Source organism: Trypanosoma conorhini (assembly GCF_003719485.1).
Source record: "Trypanosoma conorhini strain 025E chromosome Unknown Tco_14.4_contig_00131, whole genome shotgun sequence".
Lineage (NCBI taxonomy): Eukaryota > Euglenozoa > Kinetoplastea > Trypanosomatida > Trypanosomatidae > Trypanosoma > Trypanosoma conorhini.
Window position 1 is genome coordinate 1 of NW_021704221.1, and position 20,678 is coordinate 20,678.

The 20,678-nt window shown below is 54.0% G+C and overlaps 10 protein-coding genes across 10 annotated transcripts, besides 14 other annotated features; all 10 read right to left on the reverse strand.

The window, feature by feature from the left end:
* Window positions 1–17: a microsatellite.
* Window positions 18–86: 69 nt separating this feature from the next.
* Window positions 87–131: a microsatellite.
* Window positions 132–243: 112 nt separating this feature from the next.
* Window positions 244–273: a microsatellite.
* Window positions 274–379: 106 nt separating this feature from the next.
* Window positions 380–437: a microsatellite.
* A 189-nt stretch (window positions 438–626) lies between these two features.
* Tco025E_03040 (putative glycosyl transferase-like protein) lies at window positions 627–1,454 on the reverse strand (the record flags this gene model as incomplete). Its single annotated transcript, XM_029369962.1, has 1 exon — window positions 627–1,454. One exon carries the CDS (start codon window positions 1,452–1,454, stop codon window positions 627–629), a length of 828 nt encoding a protein of 275 aa, XP_029229871.1.
* A 264-nt stretch (window positions 1,455–1,718) lies between these two features.
* Window positions 1,719–1,763: a sequence feature (A-rich).
* A 263-nt stretch (window positions 1,764–2,026) lies between these two features.
* Window positions 2,027–2,048: a microsatellite.
* Window positions 2,049–2,140: 92 nt separating this feature from the next.
* On the reverse strand, window positions 2,141–4,270 carry Tco025E_03041 (putative N(2), N(2)-dimethylguanosine tRNA methyltransferase; the record flags this gene model as incomplete). The annotated part of the gene is made up of 1 exon (XM_029369963.1): window positions 2,141–4,270. The coding sequence occupies one exon, from the start codon at window positions 4,268–4,270 to the stop codon at window positions 2,141–2,143; it is 2,130 nt and encodes a 709-aa protein (XP_029229872.1).
* A 563-nt stretch (window positions 4,271–4,833) lies between these two features.
* Window positions 4,834–4,857: a microsatellite.
* Window positions 4,858–4,899: 42 nt separating this feature from the next.
* Tco025E_03042 (actin-like protein) lies at window positions 4,900–6,186 on the reverse strand (the record flags this gene model as incomplete). Its single annotated transcript, XM_029369964.1, has 1 exon — window positions 4,900–6,186. One exon carries the CDS (start codon window positions 6,184–6,186, stop codon window positions 4,900–4,902), a length of 1,287 nt encoding a protein of 428 aa, XP_029229873.1.
* Window positions 6,187–6,643: 457 nt separating this feature from the next.
* Window positions 6,644–6,707: a sequence feature (A-rich).
* Window positions 6,708–7,610, reverse strand: Tco025E_03043 (katanin; the record flags this gene model as incomplete). Its single annotated transcript, XM_029369965.1, has 1 exon — window positions 6,708–7,610. The coding sequence occupies one exon, from the start codon at window positions 7,608–7,610 to the stop codon at window positions 6,708–6,710; it is 903 nt and encodes a 300-aa protein (XP_029229874.1).
* Window positions 7,611–7,617: 7 nt separating this feature from the next.
* Window positions 7,618–8,409, reverse strand: Tco025E_03044 (katanin; the record flags this gene model as incomplete). The annotated part of the gene is made up of 1 exon (XM_029369966.1): window positions 7,618–8,409. One exon carries the CDS (start codon window positions 8,407–8,409, stop codon window positions 7,618–7,620), a length of 792 nt encoding a protein of 263 aa, XP_029229875.1.
* A 314-nt stretch (window positions 8,410–8,723) lies between these two features.
* Window positions 8,724–8,762: a microsatellite.
* A 5-nt stretch (window positions 8,763–8,767) lies between these two features.
* Window positions 8,768–8,801: a microsatellite.
* A 29-nt stretch (window positions 8,802–8,830) lies between these two features.
* Window positions 8,831–8,882: a microsatellite.
* A 226-nt stretch (window positions 8,883–9,108) lies between these two features.
* Tco025E_03045 (uncharacterized protein) lies at window positions 9,109–10,590 on the reverse strand (the record flags this gene model as incomplete). Its single annotated transcript, XM_029369967.1, has 1 exon — window positions 9,109–10,590. One exon carries the CDS (start codon window positions 10,588–10,590, stop codon window positions 9,109–9,111), a length of 1,482 nt encoding a protein of 493 aa, XP_029229876.1.
* A 371-nt stretch (window positions 10,591–10,961) lies between these two features.
* Window positions 10,962–15,551, reverse strand: Tco025E_03046 (putative AMP deaminase; the record flags this gene model as incomplete). Its single annotated transcript, XM_029369968.1, has 1 exon — window positions 10,962–15,551. One exon carries the CDS (start codon window positions 15,549–15,551, stop codon window positions 10,962–10,964), a length of 4,590 nt encoding a protein of 1,529 aa, XP_029229877.1.
* A 316-nt stretch (window positions 15,552–15,867) lies between these two features.
* Window positions 15,868–15,896: a sequence feature (A-rich).
* Window positions 15,897–16,217: 321 nt separating this feature from the next.
* Window positions 16,218–17,618, reverse strand: Tco025E_03047 (uncharacterized protein; the record flags this gene model as incomplete). The annotated part of the gene is made up of 1 exon (XM_029369969.1): window positions 16,218–17,618. The coding sequence occupies one exon, from the start codon at window positions 17,616–17,618 to the stop codon at window positions 16,218–16,220; it is 1,401 nt and encodes a 466-aa protein (XP_029229878.1).
* A 505-nt stretch (window positions 17,619–18,123) lies between these two features.
* Window positions 18,124–19,287, reverse strand: Tco025E_03048 (uncharacterized protein; the record flags this gene model as incomplete). The annotated part of the gene is made up of 1 exon (XM_029369970.1): window positions 18,124–19,287. The coding sequence occupies one exon, from the start codon at window positions 19,285–19,287 to the stop codon at window positions 18,124–18,126; it is 1,164 nt and encodes a 387-aa protein (XP_029229879.1).
* Window positions 19,288–19,382: 95 nt separating this feature from the next.
* Window positions 19,383–19,417: a microsatellite.
* A 205-nt stretch (window positions 19,418–19,622) lies between these two features.
* On the reverse strand, window positions 19,623–20,363 carry Tco025E_03049 (uncharacterized protein; the record flags this gene model as incomplete). Its single annotated transcript, XM_029369971.1, has 1 exon — window positions 19,623–20,363. One exon carries the CDS (start codon window positions 20,361–20,363, stop codon window positions 19,623–19,625), a length of 741 nt encoding a protein of 246 aa, XP_029229880.1.
* A 298-nt stretch (window positions 20,364–20,661) lies between these two features.
* Window positions 20,662–20,678: part of a microsatellite that runs on past the window's edge.

Genomic DNA, 20,678 nt, shown 5'->3' on the forward strand with positions numbered 1-20,678 from the left:
CACACACACACACACACTGAAATCCACCGGATTTGCGCTTCTTAGAGAAGTGTCGGTGGGCGAAGCAAAAAAAAAAAGATCGTCTCTTTTTTTTTTCGGTGTTGTTTTGCTCTTTTTGTCGTTGTTGTTGTATGCAATAATTATTCGCAGGCTCCCTTTCGTCCCACGCGCCTCTTTATTTTTTTTTGATGTCCTTCTCGATTTCTGTCTCTCAGTGTGTGGCTGCGAAAGCAGCAAGCGCCGACCCCAGCCACGACGACGACCACCACCACCGCACGGTGCGTGCCGCGAGTTGAGAGGCCAATTGCGGCGGCTCACACACGGGGCGACGATGAAAGACGCAGGCCTACAGACGCTGTAGGCAAAACAAGTCGGGGGAAAAAACAACAAGAAGAATGAAAGACACTAGAAAGAAAAACAACAACAACAAAACAACACATAATGAACATGAGCAAGCCGAAGAAGCGAGGAGGCGGGGGAGAAGAGGGAAAGCAGTCAGAAAGAGACACTTGTCAGCAGTAAATCGCCACCACACAGGCACTGACAGACAGCCACGCACACACGTGGGTGCAAGTGCGGCGGCACAAACGCGTCAACAACGTCTGCGAGAGCCTTAACAGCCCTCCTCAACGCACAGAAGTCCCTCCGCCAATAAACTCACGCATGCGGCGCGCGGCATCTTCGAGTGAAGGGTTTTCAGACGGCTGCTTCTGCACATCGGTCCCGAAAGAGGTGATTTGAATCGCGAGGGATGGCTGAAACACATACGTCTTGGGGTCTGCAATGTACTTGTCCTGCGCCTCCGAGTCGGACTCCAAGTTACTGCTAATATGTGTGTCCACCTGCCACGTCATTGGCGTTGTCAGCTCGAGGAGACGCTTTGCAGAGGCGTGGTGTAGAACGTATGCGGTGAGTTCGCGATGGCCCTGGTATGCGAGGCGGATGCCGTCGTCAATGAATGGACGGGGCGGCTTCCCAGAGGCAAGGAGGTCCAGCCCACCCAGGTGCACAACGCCCCAATCCGCGGGCACCCGTTCCCACAGTGGCCCCAGCAGCCGACCAAACTTGTGGTGGAACTCCACATCGTCCTCGAGCACCAACGCACACGCACGGCGCTCCGCCGCAATCATCTCCCATATCTTGCGGTGCCCAAGCGCACACCCAATGGCACCGCGTGTGAGGTCCATCCCAAACAGTTTCTCTTCCCTGGGAAGAAGAAATCGGGTATAGCCAAGATCTGTGATGACACCGTCCCTATGCAACGCCTCCACGTCGAGAGAGTTTCCATCGACCCCACTCACCCGGGTGACCTTCGCCGGCGGCTGTAGAAAATTTTCGAGCCTAGCGCGGGCAGTTTGCCGCTGCACATGCGCCCAGCGGTCCGGTCGGCGGTCAAGGTTGAGCACGTAGCATGCATCAAAGATGCGAAGGCGTCCGACAGAAGAGCGCAACATCGGAAAAAAAAGAAAAGATGAGGGTGGCTTTTGTTCGCGGGCACTTATGCCTCTCCTCCTGTTCCTCTCTCACCGTACGTGTGCGCGGGTGTTCAGCGCCAGCCGCAGCAGAAAATTCAGCTTCGCCCCTTCCACTCAGCACCCACCAGTTTGTTGTCGCCTCGTTGGGCTGTGAGTTTTGTGCCTCCCTTTCCCTTGCATTCCAAATTCCCCACGAAACGCACGTGCAGAGAAAAGGTTCAAAAGGGTACATATGCAGAGTCGAAATAAAAAAGAACGTAAAAGACAAACCAACAAACAAACAAAGAAGAGGGCGACTAAAGCAAAAGAAGCCACCAACGAAGAAGCAACAGTCACAGCCATGCTTAAACGCAGCTTCCGTTTGGCTAATTATGTATGGATTCATGCACACATGGGAGGGACGGACCTTCGTCACGGGGCAAATGTTAACCGAGGACATCAACGAACAAAACTAAAAAACCGGTACTCACAATCTTTGCTCCTCAAGGTGGGCGACGCACATTGCCAGGAATGCAATCCACGCCCCCGCCCACTTCTTACGCAGCCAACGCCACACACACACAAACACACACATAAGTGCATCATCCGGTTTTCCAGGCGGTAAAGAGGGAAGAAAGACGCAAGCAATTTGCATCGCATTGCTCTTCTCGACGTTCCTGTGTCGATTACGCATCGTCATCATCATCATCTTCAGGGCGCAGTGCGCCCTGATGACGTCGCTTCGGCCCCCAGTTAGGCGCGTTTGGAATAAACTTCGCCACCCCTGTCACGGCGCCGCGGAAATCAAACTGCCGGTCGTATGAAAAGTCGGCCTCGGCAAGTGGTTCCAGCAGCGGCACGCGAGCCCCCCCGCCTCGTCCTTCTCCCGACTTCACTTCCTTCGCGCCCTCTGCGTCCGTCGCGGCAGGACCGCCAAATGCAGGCGCCCTCTCCGACGCACAACTCGCCTTCAGAAGGTCATCCGAGGTCTCATCTTGCATCTTTCTCCACTGCAGCATCACACGAACAAGGAGTTCTGGCGGACAGTCCGTTTTGATTCCAGACGGGGCACAATGAACCTGGCTGCAGCGAAATCCCATTCTTCCCAAGGCACCCACAAAGAGCGGCGTAGGTGGGCACCGCACCTTCACGAAGGAGGCAATGTCGGGAAGCTGATAGAAGAGCGGGGTTTCCGGCAACTCTTCCATTGCCAGCCGCACCAGACCAGTCACACGTGCCTCTGCCTTGATCTGTTTCGCCGCCCCACGCTGCTCTACTTCCTGCAGGAGCTGTGAAAGGAAGGAAACACACTGCGTTGGGGCAGCGTAAATTGGGCCTGACAAAGTCAGAAAAGCGCCGCACACATTGCAGCATCGTGCGTCCGCACAGGAAGGCATCTGCTGCAAACTAAAAGCGGTGATTTTAGGATTGTCCTGCCTCAACGGGGCCGCGGGAAAACACTCCTTCCCCAATGCACCAGACGTACATTCCACCTCATCCTTCTTCGCCTCGCTGCTCTTATTATTCACACTGCTACCATTATTATTACTACCATTATTATTGCTTCCAAACGTCTTTGGGAGGCGGCTGTCGCTCGGCATTGTGTTTTCCTTGCGTCCACGCTTTTTGGCTCGCATGCGGGCAACTGCCATTGGACGCACCCAGTACGCTGGACAATGGCTACACTGCAGAAGGTATCCCAATTTGCATGGAGCGAGCTTCACCTCTGCTGCTTGCGTGTAGACACGAACAAAGCACCGCACATAAAAATCAATGTGTAGCGAGAGTAACGGCACAATATACTTGCGGTGTTTATTGGCGACGCGCTCCATGGCGGCAAGCAGAATTCTCACAGCCATTTCATGACACGCGGCGTTCTTTGAAGGGACGGTGTTGTACTTGGCGTGACATGTGTCTGGGTAGTTTCCACACAAAATGGCACTGTCGGTGCTGGTCACAAGCAGTAATCCACCTTCCTTGATACAACGCATGGCGGCATCCAAGAATGGGGAGGCGGAACCGTATGGGTCAAGGTCGACAACGTCCATCAGCTCTTGTTGCAGCAACGGTTGCGCCTCCTCCACACGGGCGTCACCACCACTACCATCGGCGCTGGCCGTCGTACGACCTGCCACACCGGACGCCACCACGCAGAGACGGCGTCCAGCGTACACGGTGGGATTTGTGGCCAGGCGAAACATCAAATCATTCGCGTCGTCCAGGTTTGGTATCACGGCGCCACCGGCTTCAATGTTTCCGGTTGCCTCATCCACGCGGACACCAGCCGGCGGAAAGTTTGCTGTCAGCGTCGGCCGGGCGCACGGTACGGCGTTGAATTCGCAGTTGCGACGGATACATTCCACGGCGTCGGCGTCGATGTCGTTCGCGATGATGAAGCGGATTCCAGGGACCTCCTTGTAGTAGCGGATGGCGCGCAGCCCGGTCGCGCTTAGCGCCTCAAGAATAGTGATACCGTCGCGCGTCCCGCCCTTGCGGCGGGGTTCGTCACGGCGCAAACGCGAAAAACACGCCAGCGCACACACGCTCAAATCCCGGTTGACCACCTGCGCGGGGTTGTAGAAGACGGCCTGGCCGTCGTCGTCTTCCTCACCACCGTCGCCATCCCCGTTGTGGCGGCGAGGAAAGCTCTGGCCGGCCTCGTGCTGCTCACTCTCGTGGCCTGCGCGCTGCCTGCCTGCGGAGTCCTTGACTTTTGCTGGCGGAAACAACACTGCCGCCGACCCCTCCGTGATCTTCGCAAACCCGCTGGGGGGCTCCTTCGCAAGCCCTTCCGCATTAAACAGGCCGGAGCGCATCAATCCAATCAGCCAGCCGCTGCCGCGAACAAAACCCAAACTATTTCCCTGCTGGAGAAAGAGCTGACATTTCCATGCGTGGATACACGTGCAGTTGTTCAAAAGAAGACGAGAAAATCAAGAAAAAAAAGAAGATAAAAGAAAAAAAAGAAAAAAAAGTACAAAAAACGACAAAAAAAAAAAAAGAAAATAGTCAAAGCCTGCGCCAACATCTGTCTTTCGTCCCTCTGCTTCAACTCCCTTCTACTCTTGGCAGATAAACAGTCTTCTCGCGGTCCCACGCACACGCACCCAACCACAGATGCCGCTTACACCGCCACGGTATCCTTTTTTTTTTTTCGTTGTCGCTGCGTTGCATCACTTCGCGTAATAAAATTTTATTGTACATATAAGGTTGTGGCCTTCCCTTTCGGTCTTCTTCCGTCAACCCTCTTCCTCTGTGAAACGAAGCACGAACAAAACGGCAAGAGAAGACCGGCAAGGGTTCCTTCGCCTTCTGCTTTCTGTGGGGACCAAACAAGAGTAAAGTGTGTCCGGGCATAACATTCCCCCGGAGGCCTCCTTCTCTCTCTCTCCCCCTCTCACTCATACACGCACACGGCATGCAGATATATATATATATATGCAAACTATTGGCATTTGCAATGCACCACGCGGTAGCCCTGTTCCTCGTACTCCTGTCGCGAGACGGTTAAATGTGGAAACATGGACGTTCGCGCCAGCATGGAGCCGCCAAGCCAGGCACTGTATATACGACACTCCACATCATGCACGCGGATTGGTGTCACCGCCTCGCTAGTGTGTGTTTCTCTGTAAAGTTGAGTCACTTCCGCCTCAATCCGTGCCCTGGTCCCGGGGAAGGAGACACTCCCGCCCGCGAGGATTATGTTTGCAAAGAGTGATGGTCGCATCGTCGCCTGACAGTTGTTGATTGCGGCGAATGGTAGCCAACTAATACCCATGGGAAAAGAGGGTTGAAATACCTCTCCCAATTCCGTCATGTAACGTGACTTTGGAATAAATTGCTCGCCGAGAATAGCAAAATCAAAAAGGGCCTCAGTCGCACGGTGGCGATGCTCCGATAGTGGAATGGCGTGACCGTCTGGAAGGTAAAAAACTTCCTCCGTCGCCACCATCTGTGTCGTGGGTGTCAGATGGCCATTCATGGCAAAGTTGTAATCCATCGGCAGTGTCCCTCCTGCATTTGCGGTGGTCTGAAGGGGAGAGTTGGGCCCAATTTCACTGGGCTGCACGTAGCACAGCTCTTCCTTGGCTTTATTTAGGATCTGCATTTCAACAGGTGTGCCAAAGCTGTACCCTTCCTGCCGCAAGAGGGAGGCGAGGTAGTTTGTCAAGGATTCACCTGCAATCTCACTCTCGGTCACGTGACGTCCAAGCGCGTAACCCTCATGCACAGGAACCGCCATGGTGCGATCCTTGCCACTATCAAGCACCAACCCCGTTGTCAGGCCATACCCATACAGGCTTAGCACCTGCGAAGTTCCTAAAAAGAGCGAGTGTACATGAAACGTCTCCATCATGAGTTCCAACGTCTTTTCCTTTTGTCCTGCCGGGGTGTTCACTGGCTGCGGTACAACAAAACAGTGACTCTCCGGTGTCACCCGCATTTCTGAGAACATCACATGACTCCACAACTTTTCCATATGCTCCCAATTCACAACAAGGCCATTTTCAATAGGACTGCCAACCGTGAGCATGCCACGCTTCACGAGGGCTTCCTCTCCAATCTCGTACTCATTCATCCCGGCAGCCATCGCCACGCCCCGATTGCGAGGGTGGCCGACGAGGGCAGGGATGTCAAGACGGGGTCCTCGCTCATCCGCGTATCCCGCACGCAGCGAGTGCGAACCGGTGTCCAAAATGACAACAGGGACGCGCTCCCGTGCAGCTTCCATTTCCGTAATGGCAAAGCTTTACTCCTTGTTTTTTTTTTAATTTCTTGAGAGAGTGTGTACCTGTTTCTCTTCTCTTCTGCTCTCTCCTTCGACGTTTTTTTTTCTCCCCCCCTCTCTCCCTGATTTATGTCCGCCTCTTCCTTTGTCTCCCGCTCACACACCAGAGAGGGGGAGGGTGGAAGATGGTGCCTCTCCGCGACCCACTGCCGCCAGCGCCGAGTTCCTTGGCAAACGCGTGAGAAGGCAAAGGACCAACGGCGGTAACGGTAAGCAGAGAGGGTGGTAAATCAACGCAGGTGTTTTATGGCTACTTCTTTTATTTATTATTTTGCCCACTACACTCTTGTTTTTGCGTGACATGCGGTTTTCAGGCGACGTGCGTGAGTGTGTGGGAGGTTCGCAGGGTCGCGCCCAACACCCCGTTCACTGCCCAGAGAAAAGTGACACCGCCATGCAGCAAAAAAAAAAAAAACGGGCAACAACAACAAATAAAACAACAACAACAAACGCATGCAAAAACATCAAGAGGAAACACCCGAGCCATATTTGCGCGCCCACTCGTCAAACTTTTTCAAGTCAGACTGACGTACGCTACTTTGTGTACACGCCACACTTGCCGTCACGTCGTCGATGCTCACGCGTGGCCGCTGCAGCGCCCCACCTGCCAACTGCATCGGGCTGCCGGCGCTCTCAAGTTTTTCAATCAACACACGTATCGGCCGCATCATGGCTTCACGACACACAACATCAATATCAGCGCCGGACATGCCCTCCGTGAGATCGGCGCAGAGGTTCCAGTCCAGGTCTGGCGCCGCCGCATTCGGGGTAAGAATTGTTCGAAACATCGCCGCACGCGCCTCATGTGATGGCAAACCCACAAGAATACGTTTTTCCAAACGGCGAAGCATCGCGGTGTCGAGGTCCCACGGCACATTGCTTGCTGCCAACACAAAGACGACCTCGCCACCGCGCCGCTTTGAGAGTCCGTCCATCTGAATAAGAAGCTCCGTTTTCATCCGTCGTGAGCCTTCGTGCATGCCCTCTCCAGAGCGCGCTGACATAAGAGAGTCAATCTCATCTATAAAGATGGTGCTCGGCGCATAGTGCACCGCCAGATCAAACAACAGTCGCACAAGCTTCTCACTATCACCGCGCCATTTGGAAACCACACTCGAAGCAGATATGTTGAAAAATGTCGTACGACACTCTGTGGCCACAGCCTTCGCGAGAAGCGTTTTACCGGTGCCAGGGGGACCAAAGAGGAGAATGCCTTTCCAAGGCCGTACTATACCTGAAAACAACTCGGGGTACTTGACAGGCATGACAACTGCCTCCTTTAGTAACTGTTTCGCCTGGTCTAACTCTGCTATGGAACTCCAGCGAACGTTGGGGTTAACATCTAGTATGTCTCGCTGAATGGTCATGGCCAATTCATGTTGCTCCGCAGTAAAAAAAAGTGGGAAGTGGTTTCAACGCACGACCAAAAAACATATCTTCATCAGCGTCACTCAGGCGATTCTTGTCCTGCGGATCTGGCACAACATCTACGCGTGTGCCCTCCACGGCTATGGGTTTATTTGCGTTCCCTACCGATTTCTTTTGGTTGCTTCCCCGGATACGCTGCGGCGAAGGCGGCGTGCACGGCTTTGGAGCGAGCGCCAAGCCTCGCGCAATTGCAGGTGCTTTTCCCGTGGGACGTTGCATCTCCTGCACCCCACTCGGCGGCGCGTTCCCTAACTGTGCGACATTGGCGTAGTTTACCCTGTCAGGGTTCACACTTGCTGCCGTTCGCCTTTGGGGTGTACCCGAGGAGGCGCTTCGCTGCTGCCGCCGCACCGCCATGCACTCCCCCTTATAGGCCTCCGTCAAGAAGTCGTGTGCGCCTTCTATAACCCGAAATAACTTCGGTCGACGATTAAAGCGAAACTCAAAGTATTGCTCATACTCCGTGATAATGGTGAAAAGGTCTATATTGTCTGCAGGACAGAATTGTTGCAACGACACATGACTCTCCTGCTGCAAGGTCTGCAAGGCGCCTGTGTAACCCTGATCCAGCAGAAACTGTAGCACGAGCACTATGGCACCCTTCACGCGCTTCAACCGAATCTTCTCGGATTCTTCGCGAGCCCTCTGCTGCGCTTTTATAGCCTGCAGCGATGAACCAGGGGCACCCTCGGGGTTGTTTGATAGGGGTTGAAGACGCTGACAGTTTCTTTGCTGCATCTCACCCTCAAAGTTCTTTCTCCCTCTATGTCTGAGAAAAATGTGTGAATGTGGCAGTGCATGCAAACAGGAGAAAAGGCGAAGCGGCGGAACGCCAAGTGCTCCACACAACACGCAGCAGCAACGGCAACAAGTGAAGAGGCGGATCAATACAATAAAAAGAAAGCATCCAGAAACAAAAAAAAAGGCTTCCGGCACGGGCTCTCAAAGAGAAATATAGCGAAAAACACACGCACACACGGAAAAAAAAGAGGTAAATAAGAGGAGAAGCGCAACAATTAATCTTTTTTTTTACCTTTTTTTCGCCTGCGGTTACAGACACACACATAAACACGCACGCACAAAGCACGACAAGAAGATATATATATATGTTTGTGTATAAATATATATATTGTAGTTGAAATAGTATGCGCTCATTCCCTCATCTTATTCCACCTTCCTCTCTCCTTCGTTCGCTCTTCTTCTTCTTCTTCGATGCCTCCCTGTTTGTGTCCGTTCGGTTCAAGTTGCTTCTTTCGCCAACAATAACGCCTGCTAAAACTCCTGATAATATTGACGAAAACCAAATAAATAAAAAAGAGACTTTTTTTTTTAATCCGCTCTTCTTTGGGATTTACTTTCAGTAGTTGTATTCACAAAATTGAACATGTATGTATGTATGTGCGTGCGTGGAAGTCAGCTTTTTTTTTTCTTACCAGCCTACGCAGGGGCTGTCTTAGGCATCATCGGCGTCGTGACTGTGTCCACCCAGAGCAAATCTGACAGCACCCAACGACCATCGGCGTCCATGTAGTAACACAACAACTTGCGCATTGCCGGCGGACACTCCGCAATGTTCTTTGGGATGCCAATCATATCCGAGATGCCTGGGGGGCAGGCAAGCTCTAGATGGCGGCCGGTACACATCCGAACGAGAAAGTCGAGCGGGGCCAAAACCGCCTGAGCGTTCGCCATGGCAAAGAAACGTGCGACGGCAATACGCTGGTACTCATTCTCGTGACCTCGGATTCGCTGATAATACCAGTCAAAATTGTGATCGTAGCGCTGCGGAGGCGTCACCACGTCAATGGAGGCCACAACACACGCCACTGCCGTAGCAGGGATTCGTGGTAACGGGCGTCCCTTGAAAGTAATAATTGTCTGACCCTTCAGCTGGTTCCCGTCTTTAGTGCTACCCGTGGCTGCATCCTTCGCCTCCCTCGTGGTCGACTTCGCCGCAGGCGCCGTCCCCTCTTCAGGGTTGGACCTCGCCGGACCACCACTAGCGACGTTGGGGCCTCTGCTGGCCCCCTCCTGAGCAGTAGCTGAGGGAGGAGTCACTATCACCGTCAATTGGGCATCGTCCACGAAGTGGACTTCTTTCAGTTTGTGACACTCATGGAAGAACACCATGTTTGTCGACAAAATGTAGTCATTTGGGGCAGCAATACGAAGCACGTTGGAGTCAAATACCCGCTGCTTGTTCCACATGTAGTACATACGTTCTCCCAGTTCAAGAGAAATGGGAATTATCTGCGTCAACGCCTCCGCCACTACTTTGGGCGTTCGCTGTCCCTCCTTACCCGACTTCTCCGCAACATTCGTCACTTCATCGGCGAGGTCCTTTGAACTAATTGCGTACTGTTTGGTCAGAAGTCCCTTTAACTGTGCCAGGGCACCTGCAAGAGGAACAACTTTGCCAAGTGGTAGCTGTGGCTTCGCTGCCTCTGCAAGCGTCTCACAGAGTACACCCAGGCCGTAGTACGATTGGCGCACACCTTGCAGGAACTCGTTGGCACTGCATCCACCATTTTTCTCAGCCCAACGATCAAATGCTCGAAGGATCTTGTTCTCAGATGCCGCACTTTCATTCGAGACACCTGTCCGGACCTCTCCTTCCATATCTGTCTCACACGGCGTATCAGGCGCTCGCGCGGTGGCTCGGCCTCGACGCAGGAATAAACTCGTTGCGTTGCCACCGCCAGGAGCTGCCGGGCTTCCAACGACACGGTTTCCATTTTCATTCGCATTCACGGAGTCCACACGTAGCGGAACTTTGTGGAGGGCCCGGCTCTCCCGCGCCGCGCGACCAAACACGGCTGGCATAACACTCCACGCGGAGGCCAACAGGACGTGTCGCCAGTTGCCCCGGTAACCGCCGCTACCGGAGAGTCGCGCCAGGACAGTAGAAGACCGACGCATTGCCCTTGTTGCCCTTGTGTATGTGTGTGTGTTGCTCCGTTGGTGTGTTTTTCTGCCGCCTTCCTCTGAACTTCTCCGCTGTCGAGGTTTGTTTCGCTGCTCCCGTTCCTCCCCCTCGCGGTGGTATTTAATTTAACTCTCTGTTTTCCCTCCTCCTTCCCTCGCCCACACGTTTACTCCCACACGCCTGAGAGACCCTATAAGAATGGATAGTAGCAAAAAAGACGCGCAGAGTACACGGGAGCCAACACGCAGCAGGCAAAAGAGCTACATCGATCCACACTTGCGTAAATAGGCACATCGTATACGTGGCTCAAAATGTTAATCAAAGAGACAAAAAAAAAACAAGAAAATTCCAAAGAAGAGCGACTTCAAAGTAGTGATTGCGCGGTGACACACGGAATAACTCGTGCAACGGCCGCTTTGGCGTCATCGCCCTTTAGTTCATCCGCATCAGCGCCTGTGCCAACCGCAACCGGTTTATCATGAAGACGCCGCTCAATGACCTCCTCGCGTGTGAGACCGACCACGTCCAACGTGTACAGTCCCTCCAGCTGTGCATCCATAATTGACTTGAGTGGCACATGCAACGCGGCTCTTCGATGCAGATAGGCAAGCTCCTCAATGTAGACTTCGTACCGGAACGTGCATCGTGACTGTGGCACCTTTGACAGACGCACGTCGTTGCCAGCCGCACTGCGCAGAGCGCACAAGTTTCCCAACCATGCCTTTTTGCGATATGAGGGAAAACCAGACATCAGTACACTGTTCTTGGCAATCTCACACACATCCACCATGGACAAATTCCAAAAGTTTGCCGCTGTGCTGTACTCCTCAATTAGTGGTTGCTCTGTGTGGTGAAAGATGAGCGCCCCATCGGAGGCAAGCGCCACATTTAGTCCACGCCGGAAGAATACTGGGAATGGATTATCATTATATTTGCAAAAGAGTGCATTGTTCGAAAGTGGTGTCATACCAAGCGGAATCTGTGCCAAGTAGTACAGGTACTGCAAGACAGGTGAGTGCTTAAGATTGATGCCGTGATTTACTCCATCCGCAACAAAAAAGGCATCGGCCATGTGATCTGGATCACCACTCTCTCCTGCATGTGGACGGAAACTAAAGGTGGATAAACCCCGCGCGGCACGGTAGCGATTCAGTGCGGTGATGTTCACCCACATGTAGTACATCCAATAGGCAAAGGGTGGGTTCTCGTGGAAGGTCCACTGGGGCGGTGGAGTATCGACAAGCGTGTCAGGCTCGCGCTCGCTTTCGTTGTCGACGCTATCAAACCCGCTGACCTGGGAGAGAAGGTAGCTGAGAAAAGGATGTGCCTCGGGGTTGACGGAGGCCTCCCAAAGTGGTGCAAAGAGGTTTGTCAACATCTCGCCGAAGGAGGCGATGATGCCATTCCTGCGGTAGATGGAGTAAAGCCGCGGTATTTGCACCATCCACCGATTCGTCGGGTGCAACAAATGATGCAGGAGAATCCACCGCGCCAGTTGGTCCCACTCGCTGCGGTGACGGCCGTAGATGGAGAGGCGATATTCGGAAAACGTATGCCCGTCCTCCGCCTGACGATGAAACGTTTGACGTATCAACTCAGCAAAGTAACGACCTCCCATGTAGTTGTCTGTCTTGAGAAAAAGGGTGCGGAGCGCCGAGTTGCCGAGGGGACTGTAGCGGCCATTAAATTCATCAAAGCGGTTGAAGGTGTCTTTCCCCGCCTTGACTTTAAGCAAGGCAACGGTAAGATCCTCCACGTTGACGGCGGCCCCTTGCATTTGTGAAGTTCGCAGTTTTGCAAAAAACTCACCAAGCGTCACAAAACGTCCGGTGCCAGGCTCAACATCCACAATGTCATCAGCGTGTTTTTTAACCTTCTTCTTGATAAAACTCAACAGTTCCTTCGCCGTCATGCCTGCCGCCATGTGGCAGTGCACATCCACCTTGACACACTTGTACAGATCAGCCTTCTCAAGCAGCGGGGGCGTGTAGCGGGTGTGTTGCTCCTGATCGTCGTTTGTGAGGGCGACGTGAAGGTTAAACTTGCACTCCAGCATTCCAAGTCGTTTTGCAGCGTAACGTTGCATGAAACTCTTGTGTGACACTCGTCGTAGCTGTCGTACATCCGATTGAAACTCGCTCCAGGTTGGCAGGGGTCGGAAGTACGCCTTTGTCGCATCATTGACATCTGCGGTAAGAACCACATCCCACACTCCGCCTCGCGTAGTAAACTTTTCTGGAACACTGACGTGCGCTTCACGCTTCAGAGGAGGTGAAAAGACATCAGAGGACGAGCGCGCCTCACGCTGCACGCGTTGCTCCTCCTTGGAGGCAGTGTTGCCACCCAGCACGGCCAGCAGTGCATTCACCGTCGTGGCAGTCTGAAACTGCCCCGTTGGGGGAGGCTCAAAATCCACATTGAAGCTTCTATAATACTGCCGTCGGAGAAACGATTTCGAAAGCGCCACAGCCCCATGACTCTTCTCCATACTCTTTGGGCCCGAAATAACTATCCGTGGATACTCAATCTGCCGCTCCACAAAGTTCCACCACGTATTACTCACGTCGACCTTGGCAAGCGGGCTGTGACGCGGAACCTTAAAGAAACGCCACAACGTCTCACGCTGCGCCGCCAGCGTGAGTGACGTCGGTGAGAGCGCTGCAGCGTAGTGTGAGGCGGTCCCCATCGTTTTTGGTCCAAAGAGCGCTGCCGTCTGGCCTTCCTTCTCTTCTCCGCACGCGACGATAAAGCCAGATTCCGCCGTCAGGCCTTTTCGACAGAGGAGGTCCATTTCATGCGCCAGCGACGATTCCCGGAAATGCAAACGTAAAGAGTTCACCTGCGTTTTCGTAAACTCGTTATACCGTGCACGTACCCGTTCCCAAGGTCCACCAAGCATCTCGCATCGTTTTTCCATGCTCCAGTTGGCATGCTCGGCGGAGTGAAGGCACAGCTCCGTGATCTCGGCCAGGGCCAGATGGCAGCCCCTCTGAAGCCCGTTGAACTCTTCGCAAAGGGCATTGTCACTTGTACTGTAGTGCAGCGGGTCAAGGGTGACAATCGCGCCGTTGAGGCCGGTTTCAACAATGAAGCGTACGTCTCGCTCCAGTGCAGAGCCAGAAGGGGTAATGTAGTTTCGAGACGGGGTAACGACAATGCGTCGCTGCGTTAGGTAGTACAAATAGGCCAGCGGGCTCCAGTTAAACACCTCTACTGGGTGCATCATCTCATCTGCGATGAGGAGCCCCATCACACTTTCCATGAAGGAGTTTTTGCTCGTTGCTGAGGCGCCCAAGCGAAAAAGCAGGGGTCGTGAGAAAATGGGACGGTGCTGCAAAAAAAGTGATCGCTCCGGCAAGAAATATTCGGATGTCACATTGTCTCCCTCTGCGGTTGTTGCTCTTGCCGCTCTCGTTTCGACTTCTCTTTTATCCGAGGCGAAGAAGCGGTGGGCAACGGCCACGCAGTTTAACAGCTGAACATTCCTCCAAACGTGGTAAATAAAAAAAGCGTCCGGCGGCGTTATACCACTTTCCACAGAGTACCTCCTGAGGTCGTTAACCACCGGCAGCTCCTGCAAGTCGGCGTTGCCGCTGACACCCACCTCCACCGAGGCGAGTTGCTGAAGAAACTGCACCATCTCTGAATGCTCATGCGGCTGCAGAAGAGCCATCCAAATTGGGCCAAAGATATTTCGTAGCACCTCCTCCATGTTCTTGCTGGTGCCGCCAGTTTCACCCGCGCAGAGTGGCTGCTGCACGATTCGCAGGGCCAATTGCACCTTTCCCGTCGCACTGAGTCCGCTGCGGACACACCAAGACGCAATGTGCTGCACCTCCCCGGCGACACGTCCAGTGGCGGTAAATTCGAGCTCCAACACGGCATTTTCTCCCGTCACAATTTTGGACAACATCGGCAACACAAGCCTTGCGAGTAAATCGCCGTTGTTTCCAGCAAAAACGTCAAGAAAGTGTTTAAGCAGCGGCATGGCGTGTGCCTTGGTGGACAGCGTCGCATTTTGTGTCTCAAAGCCATCCAGGTTGCGTCCCGTGGTTTCAGCGTAGTTTGGCAGCAATCCTAGGCCGTCGGCCGTGAAATAACGTTCCTCCGGCGGAAGCAGCGGCCCGAAAAAAATGTCCACCACTTCTTTTAGTGTGGGGTCACGCTCGTCAAGCTCCTCATTGCTGTGGCTCGCAGTTGCACTGGGCGCCGACTGCGGACCCTCTCGTTCCACGCGAAGTCGAGGGACTCCTGCCATCGAGAACGAAGCTTCACCCTGCGCAGGCAGCACCATGTCCGGCTCCTGCGCCAGCGTCTGCCGCATGAACGTCACCAACGTGTTGGCAGACATGCAGCTCTCAACGCGTCGCACGTCGAGTTTCGGTGCGAGGTTGAAACTTCCGCCTCCGAGTGTTGGGTGGAAATCGTCCTCACGCACTCCATTAAAGGCACGGTAAAGGCGATAGCGACTCTGCAGGACTTTGATGCGGGGATCACAGGCGGAGAAGAGCACGGAGTTGGCCATCACCTGACAAAGCTGCTCAAACTGCGCACGGAAGTTTGCGTAGTCAAACACAGGCTGCGACTCCAGAAACGCGTCCATCGCCATCTCGCGTGGCGCAATCAGCCCTTCATGGCAATGTAACAAGGAGTGGGAGTGCCGCGAGTCCGCTTTTGCAATCTGGAGGTGCGACAAGGACTTATAGACCGACTCCAATTGAGGCTTCAGGGTTCCCAGCAGCTCCCGTGCCTCCTTGAGCGCTCTGCGGTGCACGAGGTGCGGGTCGCCAACGCCGGCAAGTTCAGATTCCCGCCATGCGACATTCAGCGAGAGTGGCAAAGCCCGCACAGAGGCAATCAGGCGAAGAGCCTTCACAAGCAGAGGGGCGGCAGTGACAAAAGCCTTGTCGGCCTCGTCGTTCTGGATAACCACCTCATGCCAATTGTGCTCCATGATGTATGCGTCTTTTTCTTTTTTACCTTCCTTTTTTTTTTCAGCCTCCCCCCCCCCCGTAGTGCCTGCTATAAATCGAGATCAACGTATAAACGTTAATGCCCACAATTTTGGTATGAATAGAGCTTTATAAACATAAAAAAAAAAATAACTACTCTTGTGGCTTACTTTGTTGGAAGTTCCACCCCCTCACAAGCCACTTTTCTACGCTTATTTCTCCCTTACTCCTACTCCCTCTCTCTCTCTGGGAAGGATTTTGTTTGGATGGATGGGTGGAGGCCGCGCCACCTCACGGGCGGGTCCGCCAGAGTGGGAGAAAAAATAAAAATAAAAAAAGAGAAACAACGACAAGCACAGTGAATAGGACCCCACCGCACGCTGCAACGACACGGCCCCACCCCACACGTGCGATGAAACGCGAGGAGGAGTGTAGAGAGACTGCCCAAGACTTGGGTTAGTATGTGCGTGCGTGTGTTTTTTTAAGTTTTTTTTTACGCGAAAATTTATCGTTGAGTTAGCGGGAGAAATCCTCCGTGATGCGACACCCTCGCCTTCCATACACACACAGAGAGAGAGAGAGAGGCGACAGCAACGACAGTGCGGAAGAAAAAGTCCACAGCAACTGGCGCAGCGACGACATCAAGAAGAGAAACCGAGAACGGGGTCTCAGGAGAACGCCGGGAATTGGTGGTGCATGTCCACTCCCTTCCGCGCCTCCACACCCGTGCGCCTATTGCGGCGGTACGCGTCCATAACAGCCTCACGCAATCGCCGCATCTCTTCCTCCTTGGACAATTTCTGCGACACGCCTATGGGGCGGACCGCAGACGCGGACGTGGCCACATGCCCCAAGCCGAGACGCTCAAGTCGCCGTTCCTCCCCAACACCACCCACCGACGACAAGAGCTGCTGGCGCTCCTGCTGCGACGGCGCAACCCCCTTTTTGGAGGCCGCCCGCGAAGCGAACTCCAGCCTTCCGGCGAGGCGTGAGATGGAGGCGTCGTGGCGCGGAAGGGCATCAAAGACGGGGGGAGCCTCCACACGTTCGCCGTACCGCACAACATCCACCAACTCGCAGAAGTCACGGGGCACTTTAGAGCCCTTGTCGCCTGGGTAGCGCATCGCCCTGTGAGGGGCATCCACCCCCGTGCCCTCACCTTCGTCAGAAAATGTGATCCGTTTGCGTTTCCTTTTTTTATTCTCCTTTTCACTATGGCCGTTCTTACCGTTTCCCACGGCCTGTTTCTCCGCCGCCGCCGTTGCCGCTTCTGCCTTTTGCTTTTCCTGCTGCATTTGCTTCAGCTTCTTTTCAAAGGCGGCATCCTTGGCGTCCACTCGATCTGCCTTACTGCGCCTCTTACCACTTTTCATGGAAAGGACTTCCTCCTTCAGTTGCTCTTCCGTCTCGCGCAGGGCCTCCTGCACACGTTTCCGTCGAGCTTCTGCCTTCTTTCGATGCTTTTTTTCCTTCTTTCGTGCAATGATGACCTCCGCTGTATTTTCCTGCTTCTCGCTCGCGCCAGTATCGAGTGTTCTGAAGGCTAAGATGGGGCGTGCAAGCGATGCAGCCATTTCCGCGTTGAGGGCTATAGGTGTGATGAGTGACGTCTTCTTTGCCTTTTTCACACAGTTTTCCTCCCGCGTCTTATGCTTCTTTGCCGCCACCTCGGTGACAGGGGGGGCCGCGGTGGAAGGAGATGTCGTCTGTGGGACCAAAAAAGGAGTGACGGCAGAGGAGGAGGCCGCCCCGTTGGACTCAGACAATTTCTCGCTGCTTGCCGTTGGAGTTGATGTTTCTTCCTCCGTTTCCCTTGGTTTCCTCTGGAGACGTTCTTGTCGCCGTTGACGCCGTTCCTGCAGCCGCTGCTGCTTTACCATGAGGTACTCCATCACGGCTCTCTGACTGACGGGGTAGTCACGCTGGCTGCCGTGCTTCATGGACGATATCGGGGCCTGGTTGGCCATCTTCTTGCGCTTCTGCTCACGCTGGAATGGTGACAGCTTTGGATTCTTGTTGCGTTTCCGCCGGTGCTCCTTGAGGCGCGGCACACGCTGTCGCCTTGCCATGCCTTCCTCCTGCCCTTGTCACTTCCTTTCCTGTACATGCAAGACCATTGAGGGCACGCATAGTCGGCGCGCGCAAGAGAGAAAGAAAGAGAACCCGAAAAAAAAAATAACCACAACAGCCAGGTCGCCACCATAGGGGCCACCTGCTTATACATAATACGCACGGGAATGTGCTGCCTTGAACCAGCGGTAAATACTTGGCTCTTGGTGCTTCTTTTTCTTTTTAAGAATGCATACCTTTTTCCTTCTCCTTCTCGCTCTTTGGCTGCAATACCCATTCCACTGAATTATTCCTCTGTCCGCATCCCTTTGCTTTAGACTTCTCTCTCGCCTCGGACAATTCTTCACTTACTTTCGCCCCCAAGTCTAGTGGGAGACGGCATTCGTCTCCACTTTACTTGTTAAACGCCTTTTTTTTTTGTGTCGCATCGCCACTCCCCAACAACTAGCAGAGCGTATGTGCAACACGCCCTGCTCGCTCTAGCGGCATGTGCGTGTGCAAAATTCAGGCCGTGTTTTCCACAAAGGCTAGGTGGTCCGAAAACTCCTTTGCGACGCCATCTGCCAGTGTGAGGGACACCCGCACGTGGCCGTCCACCTCAAACTGATCAAGAAGCTCCTTCGCCCTAAATAGCGCCATTTTTGACGCAAACACAACACGAAAGTGCTGCGGGTACAAAATCCAGCATGTGATGAAACCAGGGATATCTTTTAACTGGTGCCGAAGCTCTTTTGTGTGCATCCGCGCCGAGGTCGTCGCGACGGCAGTGACCATGTCGGCCTGACGCACTGTTGATTGAAGGAGCGGGTGAGAGTTGCTGGCATCACCGGAGTGTGGCTCTACGTGTTGCTGCGGTTGCTCTCTTTCGTCATCGGTAGCGTCATTCCTTGGCCGTTTACGCGACTTTGTCCCGCGCAGGACCTCACCCTCTTCCTTGCCCGCTACATTGAGGAGGAACCTTGGCGGGTGCGTAAAGTACGGCGCGTGTCGGAGAGCCAGGACCATGTCCTCCAAGGAGGCAAACGCCGTCTCACCGCCGACGGGGGCATTCACACACTCGACCAGCGCGCCACAGTCGCCTTCGCCCTCGCCATCGTCATCCATCGTCATCAGCTTCACTGCTTTCTCCGCTTCTTTCGCCCGGCGTGGGTGCTTGTTCTCGTGCACGCCAGTACGATTTGGCAGGTAGACGCTCGCGACATCGCCGTCTGCCTTTCCGTACACGGCAACCTCAACGGAGCGGGTCTCCGTGCGGGGCGTGACGGTGTAGCGACACTGTCGTCTTTGCTTTTCCTTTCCCAGTGGTGATGACGCAACCCCCGCTGCGCCCTTCACCGTCGACGATGAAGCCCGCCGCTGCGAGACAGGGCCGTGCTGCTCGTTCAGGCAGCAGTACCGTGCCACGGCCTCCTGGTGCACCCGTGCAAAATCATTCTCAACGTTTGTGACGACAACAACGTAGCGCTCCCCATCTTGCGTCATCTCCGCGCTCTTGTGCTTGTTGCTCACTGGCGCTGCGGCACTTTGGCGCGCGTCCAACGAGGCTTTGCCACGCCTCCCCCCAGCCTGGCCCTGTGCCTTGCCTTCACGCGTGGGCTTCCTCCCCGCGTGGCGGTGTCCTCCGTGGCTGCCCCGCCTGGTCGCTGCGTCGGGCGCCGTCACTGACATCTCCGTCCTACGCCTTCCACCTGCACGAATGTACGCGTCCCTCTCCCTGCGTTCAGGCAGGCCCCCCCCCCCAAAAAAAAAACCAGCCGCCGCATGAAAAAGGAAAAGAAAAAGAAAACAAGAAAAAAAACATGCAACAAGGGATGAATTGATAGAAATAGTTTTGTGCAAGAGAGTAAAAGGAAGAAAATGGCTCCATGAGAGACGCAACTAAGAGTAGGAGCCACAGAAGCAAGGAAGGAAGAATTAAAAAAAAAACGACCTTTGACGCAGCAAACGAAGAAAAATCATAGACAACCACACCACCACACCCCCCCCCCGCCGTCAGTAACTTCTCAGAGTTTGTCGTAGCGGTATTTAAGCTGGGCGAGCCGCAGGAGGTCATTCTTCCCCGAGACGATGGAGCGGAGTGTCTGTGCAAAGACTACGTGCATCCCGGGCTGCCAAAGCACCAGCACCAACTCCATCCAGTTGTCTGCCACTCCAAAGAGCAATGGACCCTGCTGTGACATGTGTGTGTAGTATGCACGCATCACATACAGCCAGTACAGTGCAGGCCACAGAGCGAGAAAACCCAACACGTAATGATACCGCGGCAGCTCTGCCACCGACATCGCAGCTGTGGATGCACTCTTTCTCTCTCCACTCGCCCCTGTTGCACTTTCCTTGATGTAGCCCGCCTCAACAAGAGTGGCCACATCAATGCGAAGAGTTCGACGACACGTATGCAGGTCACACAACCCGCCCGCCCCTAGAATAAGGGATGACGTCAAAAGCGCAATAGCCCCTCCAAATGTCAACGGTGTCCCATCGTCAAAGACAGCGTAGACAAGAGGGTAGCCCGCTGCCAGCATGCCAAGGTAGAGGAAGGCCAGTAGCAGCTGAAGTACGGCTAGGACGCGGAGGAGTGCCACACTTGAGCGCACAGACCCCGCAAGATACTGAAGCACCTGGTCTTGCTCCTGCGTACTCAATGCGTCATCAGAGTTAATGAGCCTTTTCGCCCTCGCGGCTTCAGACTCACGCAAATTGCCAGTTCTATAGCGCACAGTCGCCCTCATGCGTCCAACTTGCATGCGCACCCTAAATTAGCACCAGTGCGAGCAGAAATTAAAAAGAAAAATAGCAACACAATGCGTTACGGCATCCCCCCCCCTCAAAAAAAGAACGACATATAAACAACGGCATTTGAAGCAGACAATACGGCCAAGTCACAGTTATGTCAAATGCATGTATAGAAGCGTGTGCATATAAAGGCCTGCAACGGAATAGCGAAATAAACCAATGGCTATTATTACGTTTTTTTTCGTGTTTTTGTTTTTCTCTTCCTGATTTATGCTCCTCCTGCGTTTTCTCAGTGACACATTGGCTAACCAGACACCCACACACAC